Source organism: Pogoniulus pusillus, chromosome 12, assembly GCF_015220805.1.
Source record: "Pogoniulus pusillus isolate bPogPus1 chromosome 12, bPogPus1.pri, whole genome shotgun sequence".
NCBI lineage: Eukaryota > Metazoa > Chordata > Aves > Piciformes > Lybiidae > Pogoniulus > Pogoniulus pusillus.
The window spans coordinates 26,581,439-26,599,419 of NC_087275.1; the positions used below are offsets into that span (position 1 = coordinate 26,581,439).

The 17,981-nt window shown below is 38.9% G+C and overlaps 1 protein-coding gene across 18 annotated transcripts in view; it reads left to right on the forward strand.

The window, feature by feature from the left end:
• DMD (dystrophin) overlaps positions 1 to 17,981 on the forward strand; it is a 1,274,903-nt gene that overhangs the window by 295,026 nt on the left and 961,896 nt on the right. For all 18 annotated transcript variants that reach the window (XM_064151948.1, XM_064151957.1, XM_064151959.1 and 15 more), the window contains exon 2: positions 13,044 to 13,105. In XM_064151948.1, the coding sequence (XP_064008018.1) occupies positions 13,044 to 13,105 (62 nt within the window). The remainder of the gene's footprint in view (positions 1 to 13,043; positions 13,106 to 17,981) is intronic.

Here is a 17,981-nt window from a genome sequence, read left to right on the forward strand (position 1 = left end):
TTTCCTTAGTTCTTGTGTCAGCCAAGAATACTTCTTTGGTGAGTTGACTAAAAGGAGCAAAATATAGGAAGAGTCTAGGTATTCTTTAAGTTGTCTTCTGTCCTTCAGTAAACTATTCCTTCAGTCCCACAGAAATTCAGCTTCTTTAATAACCTTGGGCATGGAATAATGTCAAAGGTTTTGCTGGAACACCTGGGGGCCCTTTTTCATGCGCTTCCTGACAGAATCACTGAGCTCCAGCAGGTTGCAGGCTGAAATTTCATTAATTGTCAAGTCAGTTTGACTCATTCCCAATTTATCACTGTGTCCAGAGATGTTCCTCTTCACAATGGACACTTCCATCTTAACAGGAATGGAAGTCAAATATGCTACTCTGTAGGTCCCAGGATCCTCTCTGGGGCCCTTTCTATGCGTTCTACACTGGCAACCCACCATCGCAGTGGCTCAGCTGCCAGTGGTAATGGTGAGTTATGTGCCTTGGAGAGGTATTTTTTAGTTTCACATCAGAAGTTTCATCATGCTGATTGGCCCTGGTGACTTATTTCTGTATAACTTACTCCATTGATTTTCAATTAATGTGGTTCTGATGATCTACTAACTACAAAGAATGTGTCAGGAGTGGGAATCTCCTCAGAATCTTCACCGGTAAAGACAAGTGCAAAGATCAGTTTGTCTGCAACAGCCTGGTATTCCCTCAGTGACAATCCACCAGCTTTTGTCTCTGGCTTCCTGCTTCTTTTGTACTTTTCACTACCACTGTGTGAATCCTATGCAGGGATGCAAAATCTCCCGAAATTCTTTTGCAGCCTTCATAATTTACTGCTTACATTTTAGCCCTGGTTTTGGAGCAGATGAAAGTTTTGGTCTCACTCTGTTATGCTGCATATTCTTGACAGCTGACGTTGTTGGTGACTCAATTTGCTTTTCTTATGTTTTGGGCTGTGCAGTTATTCAGAGTCATACTTTATGTTAGCTCCATTTTGAGTATGAGTTTTATTACATCCAACTTGCTACAGTGGTTTTAGATTATGGAGCTGAACCACTAGGGAACTGCACAGTAATAAAGCTGTTGTAACAGTAAAGTAATTCATATAACTTTCACCTTTTGTACTAAGCAAGTTTACTTTCTAACTATCTTGAAGTTTGACTCTGTTTGTTGGGTATTCAAAGTGGTTGTAGCTCAAGATATTCTAGTGGTTGTCAAGGCCACCAGGTAACAGTCTGAGGTTCTCAGGTGAGATTTTTATCAGTAGTTTTTGGAGATGAATCCTTATATATTCCTCTCTCTTTTTGCAATATGCTACCCATATATTTTCACCTTTCTTTAGCATATGTTTAAAATAATACTTTTGGTGTGTTTCTTCTGAGAAGCTGCAGCTTCAGACTGAAAAAAATACTGAGTGGGATATAAATGCAGTTAGAATTAGATTCTCTTGTTAGGCATATAATTCTGGGTCCTGCAAAATGAAAGCCTTGTCAAACAAAGGCTGCACAGAGCATGTTTGTTTACTATAGCCGTGCATTGCATGGTATTCCTGTTTCCATCTTATTTTGCCATGGTATTCCTGTTTCCATCTTATTTTGCCATTGTTCATTGAAAACTTCTTTCGACTTTACCAGAGGTATGAAAACTCACTAACAAAATACATGTGCTTTCTCATTTTGATTTTTAAAGTTTATCTTCGTATCTATTTAGTATATTGGAGAAATACAGTTGTCTCCTGGAAGACATCCATTACATTTTAATCTATTTCCAAGTTTGTTTGTAAAAGTTTAGTTCACCTAATTATTCCCATCTGACTTCATTCATGCATGCTCACATCTTTCAAATTACAGAATATGTTCTTTTTTTTTTAATGTTTCTGTTATTACATGATCAAAAATCCTTATATGTTTCAAGATAAATATATGCAAGCAAAGCAGCAAAATGACAGCTGCCTCCTAGTGGAAGTAGATAGACCTATTTCCAGAACCAAAACTTCTGTGATGTACGTTTTGAATATTCTGATACAAACATAATGAATGGGGGGACTGAGATGCGTAGTAAAAGAGCAGTTGCCTGGATTATTGCCTCACTGTATGAATGGAAGCATTTTACAGAGTTCAGATACAAGGGATGTAGGTTCCTGTGGGCAGGGGGAGTGGAAGGCAGTATTTTCTCTCTTTGTGATGTTTTTTTTCCTGCCTTTTCACTCTCTGCTGGCTTGTGTGTTCTCTGTCCTGTACAGCCTTGTTTTTTTTTTTCTGTCTTTTGTACAAATCTCCAAGGCAGAAGCCAAAATTTAAGTTCCAGTACCTATTCACTTTTGTTTCTCTATTAGGACGGATGTGATCAAAATATCCATGAGCTCTGATTGAGGTGTCTCTAGGAAGCATTAGGCTATAAAGAAAATTACTCTTCTTTACTGTTGCAAAAGCATTGGAATAGCATAACAGTATGTTTCTTGAATGTAGTTTATGATGTTGTGAAATGTCACACTTGCCTTGAGTTGTCTAGGCTGGAAAAGAGCAGCTGTAAAAAGAATGATAAATAGATGCTTTTCTTCTTTTTTTCTGTACTGAATCTATACTAAGGAGAAGCAGCACCTCACAGTACAGCTGATGAGTTGGCACTGAGTTGAAATCAAAATCAATGTTTATAAAAAGTAACTGTCCTAACATCAATCTTAATATTTCTTAATCTTCATTTAATGTTATAGGTATGAAATCCTTCACTGCAAGCAGTTTGGAATGATAGATGAAAAGAAAAATTCCTGACTGATGCACAGAATGCATACAGGCAGCAAATGTGTTTGTTATCTAAAGTGTTCACATCTGGTGCAGCCAGAATATCCTAGTTTCACTTGGGAGGGCATGATCTGGATGAATTACTTAACTAATTAATTAATATATGTTGCTATTAAAACTATTTTTGTAACTTCCTCAGACAATGCCTGCTTAATGACAAGATGAACAGTACTCAACCCAAATTTTAGCAAGTATTTTACCAGTACTTCAAATATTCTGATGTGATGTCATAATTTCAAGGAGATGTTAATGAATGTAGTGATTTTAAAAGAGTCCGAAAATTGCTCTCCTATTCATTTTTCTCCTCTTCCTCAGCACAGAAAAGTGCTTCAATATATGGATAAGGGAATTATACATCTCCTCTTTCTTCCATGCTGTCTTCTTTGTTCCTATTCCTTTTTTTTTCCTTAAATCAATTCTTTCTACTCCACCCTCCCAAGTTAACTTAAAGATGCTTTGTCCCTGTGTGTGAATGAACTTTCTGTCTATGCTTTATCTCCATGTGTAAATGAACTTTGTACCCAAACCCAAACTGAGTATTTAGATTTAAAAGATGCCAATGCAGTAATACCTAGTAGATGACTTTTGGACAGGATTTCTTGCTACTTTCAGTTAGTTTGTTAAACAACTTTAGTCATAGAATCATAGAATGGTCTGGGGTGGAAGGGAGCTCCAAAGGTCATCGTGTCCTCTCTGCAGTAAGCAGAGAACAATCTGAGGAGTATCTGCAGGACAGTAAATAACATGTGAACATAGAAAATTATGTTGTTCCAGTGTTACTACAGACATTAAAATGTTCATAAGCAGTCTCTATGTCTGACTGCTTGTAAAGAAACGCAACCTGTACCTCCTCTGTGTACTGTAGACTCACTGCTTCTGAATGCAGTACTTGATAGGCAGATATTTAACTAGAAACCTATGCTATGCACTCTATAACTTGATCAACAAGGAGGGTACATCACCTAAAGAGCTTCTCTTGCCTACAGTCATGTAGTTTCTACAGCTTAGAATGCTTGTTACATATAATGATAGTTTTTTTTCTCCACTGTCTTCTGAGAAAAAAAGGCTGAAACTATTGGTGGCTCTGTGCACATTGCTGAATTCCAACTTGAATACCTTTTTGTCTCAAAAATAATAAAAAGTGCACTTCTTTCTAGTGGTGGTCACCATGTTCAGGGTGAAGAGTAAAACTGATTTAATTAGGCTCTCATTTTTCAATATATTAGTAACAAAAAGAGGTAAACACCTCCCTTCACTTCTTCCCATCTGAATGTTTGTGCTAGGGGCTGAACAGCCACTTACCAACTGAAAATATTAAATGAAAAATAGAAGCTTCAAAAAGAAGATGAAGGAATAATGGTCCACAGTAAACATTATGGCTGTTTGCAAGGTGTTGCTAATGAGCTGTCTAGAAATTCAATGACTTGCCTTTCATGAAGGCTTGGTATTTAAAGGGAGTAAGGGATGCAGATTTACCATTTTGCAATCCAGGTTTTCCATCAAGTGCTGGTATTTAGTTTTCCAAATAATTTGAACTGTCCTTCATCTGTATGAAACTGTAGTGGTTTCCCCAAATCTGGTGTAAAACAAGACAGTCATGCTCAATACACACACTCAGACCCTAATGTGTGGTGAACTATGAACAGTACAGAGTAGCTGTGAAAGGGGAGGGGGTTCAGAGGAATTAAGTTGTTTTATTAGCTTCCCCCCCCCACCCTTGATCAGCATCAATGGGGGGAAATGCTTTATCTTACTCTATGACTACCGTTTCTTTCCACCCTTTGAGGGAAGGGTTTGCTTGGAGATGGTGAGAGGAAGCAAAGAAACCAGACAGCATGCAATCTGTAATAGTTCTCTGTGAATTAAATAAGTCACAACTTGGATTTAGACACATTCATCGTTACCTTGGCTGTTTCAGATGGTGTGAAAACAGGAGTGGAAAACAGCTATCACTTGCCTTTAATTTGTGCATCTGTTGTTAGGGGCATGTTTGCTTTTCTTTCAAAGTCTTGCAAATAGTGCTTAATAAGGTGAAACCCAAGTGTGGGCCACTAAATGTTACCAGCCTTACTGTGACAGTATCTTCACTGTAAAAGCACTGTAAACAATTATAGAATCATAGAATGGTCTGAGCTGGAAGAGACCTCCAAAGGTCACCTAGTCCAACCTCCCTGCAGTCAGCAAGGGCATCCTCGACCAGATCAGGTTGCCCAGAGCCCTGTTGAGCCTCACCTTCAGTATGTCCAGGGATGGGGCCCCAACCACCATCCTGGGCAGCCTGTTCCAGTGTTTCACCACCCTCACAGTAAACCTGTTCCTAACATCCAATCTAAATCTGCTCTTCTCTAGTTTGAAGCCATCACCTCTCGTCCTGTCTGTGTGGGCCTTTGTAAACAGTGTCTCTCCATCCTTCTCGCAGGCCCCCTTCAAGCACTGGAAGGCTGCTATTAGCTGTCCCTGGAGCCTTCTCTTCTGCAGGCTGAACAACTCCCTCAGCTTGTCCTCATAGCAGAGGTGCTCCTACCCCCTGATCATTTTTGTGTCCCTCCTCTGGACCACTCCATCCGGTCCATGTCCTTCCTATATTGAGGGCTCCAGAGCTGGATGCAGTACTCCAGGTGAGGTCTCACCAGAGCAGAGCAAAGTGGCAGAATCACTTCTCTAGATCTGCTGGCTGTGCTTTGTTTTGCAGCTCAGGCTGTGATTGCTCTTCTGGGCTGCAGGCTCACACTGTCTGCTCATGTCCAGCTTCTACAAGTCCTTTTCCACAGGGCTGCTTTCTATCACCTCATCCCCAGTCTGCATTGACAGAGAGGATTGTTCCAGCCCAGGTGCAGAACCCTTCATTTTATATATATATCTTTTATATGAACACCTTGATCCCATTAATTGCAGACTTCTCTGATTGATGTCTCGGTGGCAGCTTCTGCTAATTAACTCAGACACTAATTGGGTCAGATGAAATAAAGTAGACAGCAGTCATTCAGGCAGACTGGAACAGCTTGTTCTCTAATTGCTTCTGACAGAGGAATAGAAAAGGAACTTGAAATATTACAAAGTAGTGCTAGCCACCACTGCGTATAGTGTGATTATTTGTCACCAGTATTTTAATACAAACTGAAGTGAATATTGTTCCTTCACATATGCTTAACTCCCTCTCCTTTGCCTGTGTTCTGCTTGTGTGGACATGAATTTTGGTGGGCTGTAACTATGTAAAGTATTCGTTTGATTTTTTCCTTCCTCCCCCCCCCCCACTCCAGCTCCCCCCACAGAAGCAAATCAGAAAATATGGGAGAAAAACACATAAAAAATCAAAGCAGTTCCAAGCTTTGCAACTACGTATCACTAGGTGGCATTTGCTGAAAACAGTACAGTAATTTCATTGTGTGAAACACTATGTGCTAGGGTCATCTTTTATATTCTGGTTACCTGTTTTAAATCCTGATGCTTCTTTCCATTTCAGACAGTCAGAAAGTTTGTGGGCTCTAATTTTCTCTTTTTTTGATGCAAGCTGCTCTGATCGGTTCCTGGATAAACCTTACTATCCCAGGTCCTGTGTGTTGGGTTTTTTTCTGTATTTGAACATATATGGAAACCTAGATGGTAAAAATCTCCAGCTACGGATACAGATACAGGATTGACTTGCACTCTCTTTTTCTCTTGTCTTTTCTCTCTTCCATTCTCTCTTCCATTCTCTCTTCCATTCTCTCTTCCATTCTCTCTTCCATTCTCTCTTCCATTCTCTCTTCCATTCTCTCTTCCATTCTCTCTTCCATTCTCTCTTCCATTCTCTCTTCCATTCTCTCTTCCATTCTCTCTTCCATTCTCTCTTCCATTCTCTCTTCCATTCTCTCTTCCATTCTCTCTTCCATTCTCTCTTCCATTCTCTCTTCCATTCTCTCTTCCATTCTCTCTTCCATTCTCTCTTCCATTCTCTCTTCCATTCTCTCTTCCATTCTCTCTTCCATTCTCTCTTCCATTCTCTCTTCCATTCTCTCTTCCATTCTCTCTTCCATTCTCTCTTCCATTCTCTCTTCCATTCTCTCTTCCATTCTCTCTTCCATTCTCTCTTCCATTCTCTCTTCCATTCTCTCTTCCATTCTCTCTTCCATTCTTTTCTCCCTCCCTCTTTCCTCCCTCTTTCCTCCCTCTTTCCTCCCTCTTTCCTCCCTCCTCCCTCCCTCCTCCCTCCCTCCTCCCTCCCTGCTCTCCCTCCTCCCTCCCTCCTCCCTCCCTCCTCCTTCCCTCCTCCCTTCCTTCTCCTTCCCTTCTCCCTCCCTCTTCTCTCCCTCCTCCCTCCCTCCTCCCTCCCTCCTCCCTCCCTCCTCCCTCCCTCCTCCTTCCTCCCTCCCTCCTTCCTCCCTCCCTCCTTCCTCCCTCCTTCCTCCCATTTCTCTTCTCCTCTTTCCTCTTTTCTTTTTTCTTTTCTCTTTTTTTGTCTCTTGTCTCTTTTCTCTTCCCTTCCCTTCCCTTCTCTCTTTTTTTTAATATTAATGAGTTTTCTGGATGATAACTCCCCTGAGCTTTTGAATAGGTTCATCAGTGTTTTGAGAAGCCTGAGATAGTATGATTATGGTGATTTGATTTAGGTTACACAGTAAAGGATCAAGGCATAGCATGAGGAAGTTTTAAATTCAGATAAAGTCAACACACTGCTCATCAGTATATTTATGGCAGATGGACAAAGAATTGCATGTAGCATTGCCTTACATGAGCAATAGACTTAAAATCATTAGCTGTCTGTCAAAGCAGTCTATTGTGTTTCCTGTCAGCTTGTGAATGGCTTGGATGACCTCAATGACTAAAAAATCAAAGGTAGTCCACTCAAATATCATTCAGTCATTGTATTGCATTGATTTCTTCTTCCCCCCTCAGATAAGCAAGAATGGGAAGGGAGCATTTCTCAGCAGTTATAGTTGCTGCCAGAGTATTGTAACAATGTGCTGGAAATCTCTAAGAATAGCGAGTTGATGGAGCCAGAGTATCAATAATGCGACTATCTGTGGCATCTTTTGTTCCTAGTGCTCCTACCATGGCTGGTATTCCTCCCATTCCCTGAAGTAAACTCATGCCTTTTCTGAATCTGCATTGTTTGGCTGTTAGAAAATCAAGCAGCTATTTTGATGGGTTTATTCTCTGAAGTGCAGTGTTCTGATGAACCTGGAGCTGCCATGAATGAAGGAATTGATACCTGCCTTGACACCATTGTTTTGAAGTTTCCAGATAGAATATGGGATTATATTTATTTATTTTGTTCTCATATTTCCCAGTAAATAAAACCTATTCAGTTATCTTTGAACCTAGCTCAAGGCAACAACAGATATTAGAAAAAGACAAGTCTCCTTTCCTCTTTGTTTTTCAACCTGTGATGGAACTGGTGGCTAAAAACTGCATAAAATCTTTATCACACAGGCAAACCTCCTATCAGTGTCTGTCTCTGCAGTGATTCAAATATCTACATATGTGATGTCTTCACTAACACCTTAAAGACAATGATTTGTTTGTTTCAAATTAAAGATTGCAATGTAAGGATATGTCTCATTTTCAATACCCCTGAAGTGCTACTGCACTGTTTAATAGCTTCTAATTTTCAAAAATTGAGCTATATTTACTCTCAAGGAGAGTTTCCTAAGCCACTTTGATCAGAAACATCTACCTGCATTTGTGGAAGGCAGACTGAAGGTTGGAAATACACAGTTTTAATATTTCAGTCTATATGAGAAGAGGTTGTGGAGTCTCCATCCTCAAAGATATTAAAACCCAGAATCAGCTTGGTCATGGGCAGCCAGCTCTGGGCTGATGAGGTGACCCTCCTTGCTCAGGAAGGTTGGCCCAGATGATATCCAAAAGTCCCTTCTAACCTCAATCATTCTCTGAGTCTGTGGAAGCACTACTAATTCAAGTATATCAAGAGTAAGAGAGGCTGAAGATGCTCTGGGAAACAGGGAAGGATGCATCAAAAAATGTGAGATTTTCAGTGTGAGAGTAGCTTATATCAAATGAGTGGAATGATGTAGTGATGTATATATCTGAGTCTTGTTTCATTTAAAATGTGTGGTATTTGGCAGGTCATATTGTTTAAAAGTATTACTTTTTGAATGACTTGCTAACACTACTGTGTGCTTTCAGAGTGGTTCCTAGAGCATAAAAGATGTTTGAACAGATTTTTTTTTTTTTTTTTTTTTTTTTGCTATTTGGAACAGAGTGCTTTGGGGAAAAAAATAGGTACAGTAATAAGTGTAGTAGTAGAAAATAAAAGGGATTTTGATTTAAGTAGGTTGCAAAGATGAGCTTCTTTATTAAGTAGCTAGGACAGTTGTCTGATAACCACTTGTCATTATTAATAGCAGCTCTCTTCTGTTGAATTTTGATCACACGTTCCTAAGCGTCCTTCAATGTACCACTTGTGTCTAGTAGCCTTGCCACCTGATTAAAGTTTAAACCTGTCCTTTGTCAGATTATTAGCTCCATTAATACTGCACTTTCTGTTCTTTGTCAGATTATTAGCTCCATTAATACTGCGCTTTCTGTTCTAGCCATATGTTTCTTTCTGGTGAAATCTAGTCTGGGGTAATGCTTTTTAAATCAAATGTGGAGCTGACTAATTTGAGAGGTTTGTATTCACAGTTGCAATGCTAGATGCTTATACTACCACAGATACAGCCAAACTGTAAGATTTGTATTGTGAATGTGAGGCTACTTAGAACAAACTCTGTTCAGTGCTATGAGAGGCTCTAGCACGTGAAAATCAGATAAATCTCACACATCAGTGTATCTTCCTTCTGAAAGGCTTTCTGCAGACCTCAGGTTGGTTGTTTTGTGAGTTTATAAACTACAGAGAAGAGGTTAAGCCTATTCCATGCAATGCAGTAGGTTTTGTTGTGGGAAGTAGTCTCATTATTATTGCAGCCAGAGAGCCTAGGATTGAGGCACTGTTTCAAATTTGGCTCTAACCTGGAGAAAGACAGTGTGCTATTCTGCAGTTCTTCCAGCCCCAAAGGAAAGGAGCAGACATGCTATGTTAGTCTTGAACAGCCAGAGGAATAACCTGCTTGGCCACTTTGATTATTTCTATTGACTCACAGTAAAAGCTTCTGCAAAGGCATTCATCTGCTCACTGCTGAAGCATCTCTTATAAACACAGCTTTACAAAAGTGGCAGATGAGCGTTCTTGGCATGTTTCTACAGCACCCCGACAAATGTCATCCAGCTTCCACATCTAGCCTGCAATCCATAAATCTGGGTTAGGAGAACATCTTATTTGAAGAAAAAAAAATCCTTACTGTGGGGAAATCGTGCCCTGCATAACCAAAAGATTGATTCTTTTTAAGGTTATGAGGCTGTCACTAACAAATCACTGTGGTATAAACTTGTCAGAGCAAGTGTCTAGAGATAAAGTGCTTGAAATAATCTCTGTATAAAGATAACAGCAGTAGAATAGATTTGTGTTTGGAAAAGTGGTTTGGTGTCAGAACTTTGAACAGGTTTCAAACATTCAAGTTGTTTGTTTAACTTATTTTCCTCTGAAGACCTTGTTTTTTATTAGTTCAAGGGGTGTGAATTAATTTCTGACTATCAGTTAAATGTTTGGCATATGCTTTATGGGGAAAACAAACCAACCAACCCAAAACCCCAAACCAAAGGAAAAACAAAGACAAAACCCACCCTACACACTGTTACTGAATATGCTTTTACAGTAGCCTGAGCTAGAAAAGCAGGAGTTTGAACAGTTTGAAAAAGGCATTTTTGCCTTTTTCCTGTTCCCTGATAAATTCCACATATTCCTCTTCTGCTCCATTTTAATGTTGCATTTGCCATTTTTATCAGAGATGGTTAGACTGAAATAGCTATTTATATGTAATATTTTTTATATGAAACTGCTGAAGAAGTTTGTAGTGCAGCATCAGATTGAATATGTGTATTGTAACAACAAAATGCATCTTCCCTCTCCCATCTTCTGTGTATTGCACATGGCTAGAATAAGTCAAAAGTCATTTAATAAGCAATTTGCTGACATTCAACAAAGAAGGAATTGATGCTTGTGGGGAAAATACAATTTTTAACAGCTTTAGCATCATTTGTTACTAAAAGCATGCCTTTCCTCAACATCACAGAATCACCGAGGCTGGAAAAGATCTCTGAGGTCATGAAGCCCAGCCTGTAATCTAACATCAGCTAAACCATGTCACCAAGGGCCACATCCAGTCTTTTCTTAAAGACCTCTAGAGACAGTGTCTCCACATCTCCATGGACAGTTCGTTCCAGTGCCTAAACATGCTGTTACTTTTGATGAATCTCATACCATTCAAATATCAGTTTCAGCCCAAGGATGAAGGAATCAGCATTATTTGGGAGGGACAGCAGTAGTAATCAAGAAAGAAAGCTTTCTATTTGTTGCAGCAAATACTTATATATTAGAGGCAGAATGTACACAACACAAATTCTGTGGCTTGTTTCCAATAGTACTGTTGCATTCTCAGTCTTTTCACTCGTGATCATATGAAAGCAATTAGAACATGCAGATGTTGTATATAATGAAATAGTAGCTTTATAACATTTAGTAGTATTATTATTCCATGACTCTGTTGTGTTGTCAAGACTGGAAAACATTCTTGTAAAAAGGCATTTTGAAAGTGCTGCTTAGATGTGGTTTTACCATAGAATCACAGAATCGTTGAGATTGGAAAAGACCTCTACAATCATCAAACCCAACCATCAACCTGTCACCCCCATGACTACTAAGCCATGTCCCTGAGCGTCATGTCTACACATTTTTCACAGTATCACCAAGGCTGGAAGAGACCTCATAGATCATCAAGTCCAACCCTTTACCACAGAGCTCAAGGCTAGACCATGGCACCAAGTGCCACGTCCAAATCCTGCCTTGAACAGCTCCAGGGATGGTGACTCCACCACCTCCCTGGGCAACCTATTCCAATACCTGACCACTCCTTCAGTAAAGAATTTTTTTCCCTAGTATCTAGTCTAAACCTCCCCTGGCACCATGGTTATTGAATGAAAGATATGTCTGTATCAAAAAGATTTGCTTTGCCTTGTCTTCTTGGAGGGGCTGAGGGAGGAAAAGCATATCACATTATTAATACTGTAGCTCATGCAGCTCATCCATACCTGCCTTTCACATTCAGCTAAATCCATTAACATTATTAATTGCTGAACATTTCAGATGGGAATTTAATATCCCTTTTTATTTAAGAAGTGTAGTTAATTTTACTGCAAACCAGAAGAAGCATTGAGTGAGTTTCATTTTAGTATAAGCATTCTGCAGCTTTTTCCACATTCCCCTTTAATTCTAGTTTGGTTTGGCTTTGTCATACAAAGAGATCTCCCCTTCTATACTATTTCAGGGATGATACCTAATAGCTGTTTCAAGCAACTGCTTGTCTGGCTCTGAATGCATCTTTCTCTTCCCATGTACACAAAATCCATCAGAATTGTACCCTTCTGTGTCCAGTTCCATTCTAAATCATGACTATACTTATAACTTAGATACAGAAATCAAGGCTTAAGATAATTAACAAGGCATCCTGATCTAGTGAGGGATGTCCCTACTCACTGCAGGGGGGTTGGCTAGCCAAACCATTGTATGATAATCATCTCCCACAATGCTTTTTGCATTGAAAATTGGAGAAGAAATTTCATGTATGGCTGGAAAAAAAGTGTGGGGTTTTTTTTTTCTTTGCTTTTTTTTTTTTTTTTGGCTTGTTGAAGGAAAAATAATAACAAATTGTAACAGGTAAATAGTTGCAAAGCAGAAAAGGCACAAGATATGGCAGGGGCCACCAGTGGAAACCTATCACTGTGGTCCATAAGGCTTATCTTCCTCAAGAATTCGAAGTATGTGCATATAAATGTATTTCAAGCACTCCTCTAGAAGTGCTGTTAAGAGTTCCCTCATGCCAAAACCATTGGGTAACATGTTTTTTGGGTTTTTTTAATACTTAAATGAAGTTAAAATCTGACTGGAACATTTCAGATCCTACTGCAACATGTTCCCTTTTAGTAGAAAAGAAACAACTAGATAGGTGAGATGAGGTAGAAACCACAACAATGAAGGGAATCTAGACTTTCAGGAGTAGAATGATGTAATTGGCAAGGACAGAATACATTCAAATAAGTGCCCTAAATGTGTTTGAATTTTTAGTAGTAGCTTTACTGCAAAGGACTGAAGCTTTAACCAATAATACTTTACTATGGTGTGGAATAATTCTAATGAAGTGTTTTATTTTCTCTGGCAGATGAAAGGGAAGATGTTCAAAAGAAAACATTCACAAAATGGATAAATGCACAGTTTGCTAAGGTAATGAAATGGTTTTATTTACTTCTAAACTGTGTTGAGTTGGTTGGGGGGATTGGAGGTTGTTATTGTTTGTTTGTTGGCTGCTTCAGGGTTTTTTGTTGGATTTTATATTGTTTGGTTGGTTTTGTTGTTGTTTTTTTTTAAATCATTATTATATTTCTCCACCAAGTATGTTAAAGATAACAGTTACAAGTTTCAGATATTGCTGAATGGAGCTGACTGATTTATTAGGGAAAAAAAAAAATCCAAGTTTTATTCCCTTGTTTTCAGTAGGGTTCAAAGTGTAAGAAGTCATTTTCTCAAAATGCTTTCTGTTTCAGTTTACTTTGTCTTTTCTGAAACTCATGGTGGTCATGAATTATTGTTTGTTGGACTCTTTTTTTGTGTTCCTAATATGTGGAGGAATTTCCTTTGTTGGGGTTGTCTTGTCTTGTTTCTAATTGCAATTAGAAACAAATTTCACAAAACCAGATGGAGAGGAGAAAAGTTAAAGATAAGAGGTGTTATCCAGTCAGGAAATTATGGAAGTCAGATCAAAGATGTTTTCAAGTAGTTATCTTAGAGAATGGTGAAGATCTCAAATGTACTAGAGAAGAAAACCAAACAAATAACTAACTTATTTAAAGGAGGCTACCCTGGCAGTATAATTCTATCATCTGTCACTTTACCTATCACACACACACAGTATCACCAAGGTTGGAAGAGACCTCACAGATCATCAAGTCCAACCCTTTACCACAGAGCTCAAGGCTAGACCATGGCACCAAGTGCCACGTCCAATCCTGCCTTGAACAGCTCCAGGGACGGCAATAGACAGCAATAAAAGAGTAGCTGTGATCTATCTTCTGTTTAGTCTGACTTTTGATTATGTCCCATTTGAATTCTTCTCATTAAAAAAGAGTCATAAAGCAATCTGACAAACACCATACTGTTGAAAAACAGGCTTAAGAGTGGTTCAGTCCAGCAGGGATTCCTACAAGACTTTTCTGTGATGCATTTTCTAGTAGTTATTCAAGTGATGCAGGCAGCACCCTTTTGTGCTCAGCTTCTTTCCAGCAGAGATGTCCTGCAGTTGGAGGACTGGATAAGATGAGATACAGCCTTGAACAAATGGTCCCAATTAGATTGATGAATTACAAGGCAAATGTAAAGTACTATATTTAGGACAGAAGTAAAATGTATGCATACAGATGAGAGAATAACTGAGGCAGCAGTAACAGAGCAAAGCAGAGCTCCGGGAAGTACATTGAATCATAAAGAGGGTCAGCAACATGGTGCTATAAAAAAAAAAAAACAAACAAAAAAGAAAGAAAAACCAAAGGAAAAAATATATGGTTATGAGAATAGAAATGTGCAACAGAAGGAGTAAAACATAATTATTTTGTTTACCTTAGCAACAGTGAGGTTTTAGTTGCCTAATACAAGGCTAAATGAAAATGTATTATCAGTTAAGTCTTGTTATGATCACCGAAACAGTTACAGAAAGCTAAGAGTAACTTTTGGTTTGTATATCTAAAGCAAATGTCATATTCCTGGAGTGTTTCTTTCTCATAGATGGTTGTTTTATGGAATAGCAAAGCTTGCAGTTACTAAGTCTGCAGAAGAACAAGAATTACAAATTCTTTTCTAAAGCAAAATGCAACCTATCAGTAGATGCTTTTAATGGTAGATTTGACTCAGTCATTTGATTGATCTAGATGTTTTTCTTTCAATTCTAGTTCAGTGAAGTCTAATAATATTCTAGCTACCTTTTAATTCAGATCCATAAATAATATATTTAGTTGTATGTGAACATGCATTCATAAACATACTGGAATCTCCCTCTACTTCATTTGGGCTCTGAGGAAAACTCCTAAACACACACAGTGACATTTTAGTTGGGTTATGTGTGGATATTTTGGACTCAAATGCCTGGAGTTCAGCAATGAACTCTGCTACTGCTTAGCTAAGGAGTCAAGACCCCAGTGTAAAATCTGTAACAAATTCTCAACCACAGTATTCTTGGCAGTTTTCTGTCTGTGATGTACTGAACCTAGAAACCTCTGGAGTGCTACCAAAAAGTCTGTGAAAGGTATCTGGGGAAAGCTAGCAGGACTGCCAGCAAGATTACAATTGCTGTGGGTGAGGCCATGTCTCTCTTCAGTCTTTTATTTGGCAGGTTAAGTGGGATGCTGTACTGGGTAATGCTGGGCAAAACGCGTTTGCAGGTTTTTCTTCTAGCTCCTCAAAAGAGCAGTTTTTGTCTTTAATTCCTGCTATTTTTACTAGACAGAAAATGGACTATGTAGAAAATCTGTGCTTTAAAGATATGACTCATCTATAAGCAACTCATCACCGTTTCAGTGAGAAACAGTTGGGTTTTTTTAATGCCTTTGAGATAAAACATTTAGTAAATGAAAAAATAATTTCCCCTGTTGTATTCATGGACATCATGTGTGACTTTCTTTAGTGGTATATATTTAATTTGCCATCTAAATGTCATGCAATAAGATGAAGCATAAAGCAATTAAAAAGTGGAGCATATTTCTTTAATATAATTTTATTCCAAAAGAATTTTTTTTCGTCCTCTGAAGAAGTTTATTTATAAAATAATGTATTTCAATGTGTGCATAATGATCAGAAAGAAATAATATTGTAACCTATTTTTTAATAATAGAAGTATAATTAGAGCTCTCACAAGAGATGTAGCTACTCCTAGGTGTGATAGATGTTGCTCAGACCTCAACTTTTAGAACTTGCAGAAACTGAATCCCTTTGTTTTTAAATGAAATGCAGGATCTTTGCTATCTGTTTTGGGAGAATGCAGCTCTATCCCAAGCCTTCAAGTGTAACATTTCTCTGCCAGAATTTTGAAACAGCCACAACACTTAATGCTGAGCTTATGTTGCTTCACTGGTTAAATATTTTTGGTTGTTCGTTGTGTACCAGATCTCAAATGAGAAAGCGTTACTAAAGATGGTAATGTTCCTTACTTGTATGCATGAAAAAGCTTTTAAATGGCAATTAATTTTAAATTGAAACCCTTGAAAATTCCAGCATCCAAAATCCTCCCACCCTAAAAAGGAAACAACATATTCCTATGACTAAAGAAATATTGGCAATTACTTTTGTTCCTTCATTATGAAGTATCTGAAAGTACTGACAGTTTTAATGTCAACAATAAAAGTGTCTGTTGTGAGTACAGGGAAGGCAAGCAGATGAGAGTTGTACGTTTTGGCAACTTGAGCATTAGCTTGTAACTTTATGGCTAACCTGAGGTCAACAGCTTGACCTGTGAATGGATTTCATAAAACCATGGTAATTTGTGAATGAGTTTTCAACATTTTAATCTGCAGTATCAAAACTCTGCACTGGTTAGACCACACCTTGAGTACTGTGTTCAGTTCTGGGCCCCCCAGTTTAGGAAGGACACTGACATGCTTGAGCGTGTCCAGAGAAGGGCAACGAGGCTGGGGAGAGGCCTCAAGCACAGCCCTACGAGGAGAGGCTGAGGGAGCTGGGATTGGTTAGGCTGGAGAAGAGGAGGCTCAGGGGTGACCTTATTGCTGTCTACAACTACCTGAGGGGAGGTTGTGGCCAGGAGGAGGTTGCTCTCTTCTCTCAGGTGGCCAGCGCCAGATTAAGAGGACACAGCCTCAGGCTGTGCCAGGGGAAATCTAGGCTGGAGGTGAGGAGAAAGTTCTTCACTGAGAGAGTCATTGGGCACTGGAATGGGCTGCCCGGGGAGGTGGTGGAGTCGCCGTCCCTGGGGCAGTTCAAGGCAAGGTTGGATGTGGCACTTGGTGCCATGGTCTAGCCTTGAGCTCTGTGGTAAAGGGTTGGACTTGATGATCTATGAGGTCTCTTCCAACCTTGGTGATACTGTGATACTGTGAACCCATATGTTCATAAAATTGCTTGTAAATTCGGATGTTTAAAAAGGTTGTCCTCATTTTTTCTATGAAATGGTAGAGAATTCCACTGCATGGTCAAAGAAAATGTTATATATGACAGCACACTTTCCCATGTAAATATAACAATTGCTATTCTTCAGCTATGTAGAAGCAAGAGTCAGAAAATGGTAGATTTGGGTTGGATTATTGTTGTTGTTGCTGTTTTTTTTTTCTCCTGCTTTGTGTTTTTTTCCTCCTGCTGTTACTGAAGAAACATAAGGATATCAAATATTTCACTAACAGCTTTATGGAAAATCCAATTAATTCCTTAAGTAATCCTTTTAGTGGAGAATTGAAGTTGTGAAAAATGGCAGGTAGAAGCATTAAGAAGTGGTTGTTTGTAAGTTGACTGTGGAATTATATTCCCATTCTTGCAGTAAAGATGCAGCCTGCTCAAAGGAGGTGAGGTTAACATCCTCATTTAAGATACATATGGCTGTTGGAGTAGCAGTCAATACAATAAATGAGCTTTGCACTTGTAATTAGTCAAATTAAATTAGTAAATTTCAAAGTTTGAATAGCAGTAGGATGCCCAGGCAACTGGTATAGGCAGGGATAAAAGAAAGATAGAAGGGTGTGTTGCTCACAAGTTTAGTCAAGCTACATAGCAGTAAGGGTATTTCCTACTTATCCAGTCTTTATATGTGGCTTAAGTGATGGGAGGGGTGATGATCACAGGTCTTTCCCTCTTCTTGACTTTGTGGACAAGCTGAAATTATTCAAGACTCTCATTAACTTTTTTGGTCTCTTGGGATTGTAGACTAAATGTCTTCTGCATATCATATAACAAAAAAAAGACTGATACAAATGAAATATTTACTGACCTTTTGAGAAAGCATGTCAAATATTGGAGGTAAAGACAGACCCTACTACCCTAAGTCTGGCATCTCATAACAAAATTTCTAGCCTGCTTTTGCTCACAGACTTGCTCAGTTTTCTGTGTT